Source organism: Girardinichthys multiradiatus, chromosome 19, assembly GCF_021462225.1.
Source record: "Girardinichthys multiradiatus isolate DD_20200921_A chromosome 19, DD_fGirMul_XY1, whole genome shotgun sequence".
Taxonomy (NCBI): Eukaryota; Metazoa; Chordata; class Actinopteri; order Cyprinodontiformes; family Goodeidae; genus Girardinichthys; species Girardinichthys multiradiatus.
Genome location: NC_061811.1, coordinates 12215369 through 12223050, shown reverse-complemented (window position 1 = coordinate 12223050; position 7682 = coordinate 12215369). Strand labels below are relative to the sequence as shown.

Sequence of the window (7682 nt, the reverse complement as noted above, 5' to 3'; positions counted from 1 at the left end):
CTTATCATTGCAACATAATATGAGATATTATCTTGTAATGAGATAACTACGCCAAAGTAATGCAACAGTATCTCATAATTAAGCAAAAGCTAAGTCATAATGATGACATGGTATCTTAGAATTGTGACTTAACTATTTTAATTATAAGATGCAGAGTAATTTTTCATCCAAGCAGCACAAATAGGCTTTCATATTTAACAAAGGTGCTTACCCATATTTACTAATAATAATTATTTACTTATTTATATTATTTCAAATGCACAACACAAGATTAATCATGCAGTTGTAGAAAAATATCTTAAATACTAGTCACGTTTATTCATATGAACATAGACATAATGATGAGGGGACGGTAGTGGTGGGAAACACATGGTGAAGATTATCCCACCGGTTTGTTTCCGAGGGGAGTGAAAAGATGGCGAAATCAGATTTCCTCATTTTGTTGCCGATTCCTCTGAGCTCTTTAAAAGCTTTTTTTTAAATCAGGGCTTTTTGCAGATTTGCTAAAACATGTGACTGATTGTGCAAGAGGCCCATGGTAAGTAGACAAGCAGCTGAGGTCCACAGCTCAGGTGTGAGGATCTGTTGACAACTATTACTTCTGAATGTTACAAATTAGGCAAGAGTGTAATTGTTTGGGTAACACATAGAGAAAGGTTGTTAAATCCTTGGTGTAAATCTCTGGGGTTCAGTTCCCTGACCTCTGAACCTTGGCTACATGTCTTATACCCATCTCTCTTTCTGATTGCTGAGAGTCATGGCAACTAGTGCCACAAAATCCAAAAGAACTCTCATTTAAAGTTTGCCACAAGCCACAGCAGACATATGGAAGACTGTGCTCTGATAAGAAGAGAACAAAAATATACTTTTTGACCTAAAATGGAAAAAACCGATGTGTGGGGGAAAATTAACATCACCCTAAACACACAATCTCTATGATGGAACATAGTGTTGGCAACATCTTGCTCTGGGGAGGCTGTAATTCAGAAAGGACAGGGAAGCTGATCCAAATGGATGGGAAGAGGACAATCCTGGGAAAAAAAAGCCTTTTTGAGACTTGAGGCAATGGTGGATGTTCAAATCCCAACAGGAGAACAACCCTAAACGTGCACCCAGAGCTACAGTGGAATGTTTTAGTTTAAAACATGAGTAAGTTTGACTGGTCCAAAGTCCACACCAAAATTAAAAGAAGACTTTGTGGCAAGACTTGAAAATGTATGTTCACAGATGATCTCCATCCACTCTGACTGACTTTGAGCTATTTTGCACAGGAGAATGGGTAAAAACTTCAGGTTCTCGATGTGCGAAGCTAGTTAAGACACACCCCAAAAGACCTGCAGCCAAAGTTGCAGAGAAATGGGGTTGTGCAATGTGGTTTATGGATGTAACGTGACAAGATGTAGAAAAAGTTTAAGGGGCTTGAATATTTTTGAGACTTGCTGTGACACCAATACAGATCTGCGTGTTTTATTTTATTTTCCTATAACTTCCAATGACTGGTTTGCTGGCTGCAAGCCTACAGATACAGGTTTATTTCTCTCATATAATTTGTTTATCATATCATTTGAGAAGATGAAGCGCATTCAAATAACCGAGCAGCCATTCACGTTGCTTAGCTGACTATTCAGAGATGAACTCAATAATAATTCGCTGAAACTGCACCTTATATGAGACAGACCTCACATGTCCAGTTGTTCCCATGTCTTTCTGGTGAATGTGCCTCTTTTCTCTGGTGGTCTCATCAACACTTTACAGCCTCAGTCATGTTTTCACAAGAACCTCCATGACTGACGATGCTCACCCAATGCCTGGGGCCCCTTCAGTGCCCGCCAACCCCTGCCTTTCTAATTATGGCCCTCTGTTTGAACTGGTGTTCAGTTTCAAAGTGCAATAACACTTGACGTATAAACAAAAAGGTAGCGAGGGGGTCACTGGGGTCCATGAAGGTATTTGCACCCCCACTCTTATGCACTACTGTAAATAGAGCATTTAAGAAAAATAACTGAAATATCTGACATTTTGCAGTTTTTCTTGACAGTTACCAGAACAGATGTCTTTATGTCAGCTTGTTCTTCACAAACATGAAGCTGAGTTAGGCCTATAACTAAAGGGCTCTGGGCAACCCCCCAAAGGAGTGGGTATAATGAATGTTTACCTCTTTTGTGTGCCACTGCCTCTTTCCGCTGTGCTTTCATTCACTGGGCATTGTCTTTGTAAAAGAGCACTGCAGGTTTTGTTTCTACCTCTGTTTGACTCACATAAACACAGAGAAGATTTGGGGGTGGGGGTGGATCAAAGGCTCTCCGGCACATACCACACTGATGGAGAGCAGATGCAGGGAGTGGGCTGCTTTGCTGAAGCTGCGCTGGCGTAGTCTGAGAATAAATCTAAGTTTGGGAGGAGGAGCCCAATGTTACCAGGCAAGTAGCATGCAAAGCTGAATTGCACAATAGAGAGATTGTGAGCAATGACAACAACAGACTGGTAAAGTCTCTGTTAACAACTCAACTATTCTTACTGAGGCGTAGCTGATAGGGGGAAATCTCCAGCAGATTCATCGTGTGATTGTCCCACATTTTGAAGCATTTTTTATTCTACAAAAAATGGCGAATGTCTTTTTGTAAGAATGCAATGCTTTAATGTTCCCCCTTTATCAGCTAAATCACATTTTTCAGGAAAAGCCCTTTAAATTAACTTTGGGCTACACTTAGAGTAATCTACCTCAAAGCAAGGTTCCAGCGACCTGCATCTCCAGCTAGTGAAAGGCATTTTCTCAGTGCTGCTGTTAGGCGCTGTGTCGCGAGGTTTCAATCAAAGCATAGGCCAGATCTCCAATCAGCTGACTGTAGCATGACAGTGTGGGGGAATGTGAGGAATGTGCTGATTCTATGTTGCTCGTGTTCTTGACCTGACATGCCCCACCCACCCAAACACCCACCTTCTCTCCCAGTCAGCACAACAGTCTTGTTGTCTAGAAGGCCTTTTTAACATGCAAGACAGCAACAGCTTTTCGTGCAGAAAAAGCCAGCATCAATTCCTCAAATGGAACTTGTATTTTAGCTTTGAGTAAAGTATACATCTGTCCATCACTATTGTGTGAATGCACAATACTAGATTAAAATAAAATCAAAATTACTTTTTCTAGCTATTTGTTTTCCATCTTGCATTGGATTTTTTGGGGTATCAAAGTAAAGAGGACTGAACATGTACAGTGCAGTAAAAAAGCATTTGACCATTTAGATTCCTTGTTTTTGGTGTTGTTACTTTTCAGTATTTCAGATCAAATACATTTTAATATTAAAGACAACCCAAATAAATAAAAAAAATCAGTTTTTTATAGGAATTAACTGAATAACAAAAACCTGTAGAATAAAACAAATATTACTAATATCTGTCTGACTACATGAAGTAGGCTAGAAGATCTGAAAAATCAACTCATCATGCCCTGGTCAAAGGTCATTGACACAAAATACCTCAATAATCAATCAACAATATCTAAAGAGCTGCAGGCCTCACTTGACTCAGTTAAGGTCAGCGATCATAATTGCATTTCTCAAAAAATATCTCATCCACACTACTTTTTATTTATTTTTATATTCTGTGGAATGATGAGACTTAACTGGAACTCTTTGGAAGGCTTTCCTCCCCATTGGATCTGGCATAAAACTAACAGCATTTCAGAATTAATAAAAAAGAAAATCATACCAACAATAAAATGTGGTGGTAGTTTGACGATTTTCACTGTTTTATGACCTGGGTGACCTATTGTAATTTATGGCCCCATAAACTTTCCTCTAATAGAAAATCCTAATGGCAAATGTCTGGCAATCAGTTTGTGACCTTAATCTCAAGCGCACCTGGGCTATGCAGCAAGACAGTGATCCAAAGCACACTTGCAAGTCTATCTTTGACTGGCCAAAAAAGAGCAGCCTGGACTTAAATACAATTGAGATGCTGTGACATTGCCTTACACAGGCCACCAAGCTCAAAAACCCTCTAATGTGGTTGAATGAAAACAATTCTGTAAAGAAGAGTCATTCTAAATGCCTGATACAAGTTGTTGCAGCCAAAGCCAGTTATTAGGTTTTGCCCGGTTGGGCTTTGAAAACCATATATCCATTTCACAATTGCACATTAATTTAAGTTTATCCACCACATATAATCCAACATGAGACATTTAAGAGTTTGTTACATGGCAAAATGTGAAAAGGTTTAAAGGGCATGAATAGCTCTGCATGTTAGAGCCACCGCCGTGTAACCACATGTTTGTTGATGTGAATGATGACACCAGATATGCAGAAGTCAGTGGGACAGGGCTTTAAAGCTGCTCTCGCTAGAGGATCAGATTCATCAGATTATTTTGATTTCCCATACTTTCCACCTTCAGAGAAAAAAACAAAGCCTAAATAAAGAGTCTCTAAATAGGTTGCAATCACCGTTAACTAATCAGATCCCAGTGTTTCATTGATTTCAGAATGTCAAGGCTCTTAATTTGACCTAGAATAACAACTCTGCAGGCAAAAACAGTTTGTGTTTTCCAAACTACATTTACTTGCCAGCTAAAAGTACATGAAGAGAAACTATGGATATTAATAGTGCACATTCAGGTTTTTCCAGCCTGTTAAAAGTATGAAAATCATCATCCAAGGTAATGTGTTGCCACCTTGTGGCCAACACAAAGACTGCTGTGAAAAAAAAAGGACAGATTTATTAAGCATCCCTTTTATTAACATCACCCATTACAAAAGAACAAAATCTTCAGTGTTAATGGACTTAGCCACAATATAGTAAATGTTGATTACGCACAATATGAGACACTCATTTCTAAAGTGGTTGCAGTAGGATTAAAAACCTTTAAGTGTGTCTGGTCTTGTACCCCAGACTCCCTTCTCTGTGGAGCTGCAATAAAAGGCTGGACAAAAATTTGTCTTTATGGTTACAGTCACATAGTGTCCCATCTCACATGCTGAGAGCTCTTTTGACTCCCCTCTTTACCCATGAAGCATTGAGCCAAAGTATGAATGGAGCAATCGTGGTGGTTTTCTGGTCAGTGAGCAAATCAACAGAACAGTGTATTTCAGCAGGTCCTAAGTGATACATTTAAACAATACATATTTTTAAGTTAAAAAAAAAAAAAAAAAAAAACAGAAAACCCCAAAGTTTGCTTTGTTAAGTTTGGACATTTTATCTGTGCCCTTCTGAAAGATAACACAAAACTACTGTAGTTTTCAAAAGTATTTCACTGGAAATTATACAGGTGGATTTATAACAGAGGAATGGTTGCCATACAGTTTAAATAATGCCGGGGTCATTTTTAAAGTTTAGAGTAAAAAAAAAAAAAAAACAACAACAACAAAGAAATCAATTGGTGAAGCTGCAGAAGAGGAGGAATGTGGCTGGAGTGGAGTACTCAAGTTGGGGTACCGTGCCTGGAGTGTTGGGAATAAAACAGAACCTCTGCCTGCTCCTGTGTAGACAGTATGGGTGGTCTACAAGCCCCAGTCTGAGCCAGACAGAGGCAGTCTACAGTACCGGTGAAGTGGACAGGGTTGGGAGGGAAGAGGTGAGGAGGAGTGACTGTATGATGCTGTGCGGTAGAGAGAAGGTTGAAGTTAACGGGTTGCCTCTGTGTTGCAGTTCAAGTGTCTGCGTGGTGCTGTCATCTCATTATACTTTCTGTTGATCTTTGTCTGTCTCCTGAAAGAAAAGCACAAACTGATTCAGGCTGAGCACTTAAAATACTGTTAAAAGCTGACAAAACAGTTGCATGATGTATAGCAACCAACACCTTTTAAATCGGACTTTTCATTTACAAAGACGCCTGACTGGATATTAATGGCTAAACACTTAGTTCAGCCATAAGAGCAACTCTCTCAAAACTATGAGCCAGTTTCTGAAAATGGTTTTTATGACAACAGCACTCGATAAATGGAGTCTGACAACCCAGCCGCAAATTTGGTAATTTTTCTCTCACATTCAACTTGTTGCTATAGTTACATTAAAATCTGCTTCTGATTGGCTGCTACAGTCTCTTCCCAGGTGGGCTGGGAAGAGACTTCAGGAGGAAGGAAGGCTTGTTTGAACCCAAACCCAGACTCTCAAGAGTATAACATTTGCACATCAAAGAAGTCAGACCGGGCCCGGTCCGGATCAACTTTTGCAGACTGCGGTTGCTTTAAATGTCTGTTTGCATTCGACGTTAGGATAACGTCTCTAGCTTTGATTGAAGCCGTTTGTCAAGTGCTGGACGTGTGTTTAAGCCTTCAGCAATTTTCCCCAAGTGTGTCAACTGGTTCTGAATCCAGAGTGAGGAGCCTCCAGACATCCAGATGAAGATAAAGAATTCATCATTCAGATAGATTTCTTTAATAGGGTTTATTTTATGTTTATTAAAGCCTCAGATGCAGTGGAACATTTTGCCAGAAAGATAACTTACCCCCCGTTGTCCCTTAGCCAGTTGCTGGCTGACCATGCTGAGCAGCTGCTGCATTTCTCTCACTGTTTGATTCAATCCTGCAGTCATTTTCTCCTTCTTGTCAATCTCCTCCTGTCAGACATATGTGAGCTGGTTTAAAACAGATGCTGGGCCACTGGATGCTACCACTACTAATTAGTCTTATAAACCCTTACTCGCTGTGATGACAGGCTGCTGTTCTCTATCAGGTCATCAGTGTTTTCTGTTAGTTTTGAGAGTTCACCCTGGATCAGATCAAGAGACTGCTGGGCCTGAGTGAGCAATAAGAAGAATAATCCTCATTTTTATTAGCATTAGAAGCTGTGGATTAACCTGTATGAGCAGAAACATGAAATAAAAAGTTAAGAGTCATTACCTTGTACAGGTCACCAGCTACTCTTTGCCTCTCGTTCTCCTCATCCTGCAGCTTGGACACCGTCTCTGTAAGCTGTTTTTTCAACTGAAAAAAGAACAGGTATTAAGCTCGTTTTGGGAAAGACGCTCGACTTGACAGTTGTCCAGCAGACGGTGATTGACACACTCCACAAGGAGGAGAAGCCACCAAAGGTCATTGCTAAAGAAGCTGGCTGTTCACGGAGTGTTGCATCAAAGAATATTAATGGGAAGTTGAGTGGAAGGAGAAACTGAAAAATCCACAGTACAAAAAAAAAATGCACAAAAACATTGATAAGTTAATTCAAGAGTTTGTGGGAGATTCTACACTTCAGCCGGAGTCGGTGCTTCAACGCCCACCACACACAGATGTATTCAGGACATGAACTAGAACTGTCAGATTCCTTGTGTTAAGCAACTCCTGGCTCAGACATCTAAAAAGTGTCTTACAGGGGCTGAGGAGTAAAACACTGTTGCTACATAAGTGGCAGAGAGTCCTCTTTACAGATTTAGGTAAGGTTTGCATTTTATTTGGAAATCAAAAGTCTGGAGGAGGAGTGGAGAGGCAGATAATCCAAGTAGCCTCAAGTCCAGTGTGAAGGTTGCACAGTTAAAGGTGATTTGAGAAGCCATGTCATCTGCTGGCGTTGGTCCACTATGTTTTATAACGTCTAAAGTCAGCGCGGCAGTCTACGAAGCAATCTTAGAGCACTTCATGCACCTGCCAACACAGCCAAAAGGTACAAACCCCTGCTTTAAAGACCGTGGTATCACTGCGCTTGGTTGGTTAGTAATTTAACTTGACCTGAACTCTGTAGAGTTATCTTTGAACGGC

The 7682-nt window shown here is 40.2% G+C and overlaps 1 protein-coding gene across 5 annotated transcripts in view; it reads right to left on the bottom strand.

Moving 5' to 3' along the window:
- Nucleotides 1–4706: 4706 nt before the first annotated feature.
- ktn1 (kinectin 1) overlaps nt 4707–7682 on the bottom strand; it is a 30745-nt gene continuing 27769 nt past the window's right edge. For all 5 annotated transcript variants that reach the window (XM_047345143.1, XM_047345146.1, XM_047345147.1 and 2 more), the window contains 4 exons: nt 6831–6914; nt 6631–6726; nt 6437–6547; nt 4707–5697 (listed from right to left, as the gene is read on the bottom strand). In XM_047345143.1, the coding sequence (XP_047201099.1) occupies nt 5668–5697; nt 6437–6547; nt 6631–6726; nt 6831–6914 (321 nt within the window). In that variant the 3' untranslated portion in view covers nt 4707–5667. The remainder of the gene's footprint in view (nt 5698–6436; nt 6548–6630; nt 6727–6830; nt 6915–7682) is intronic.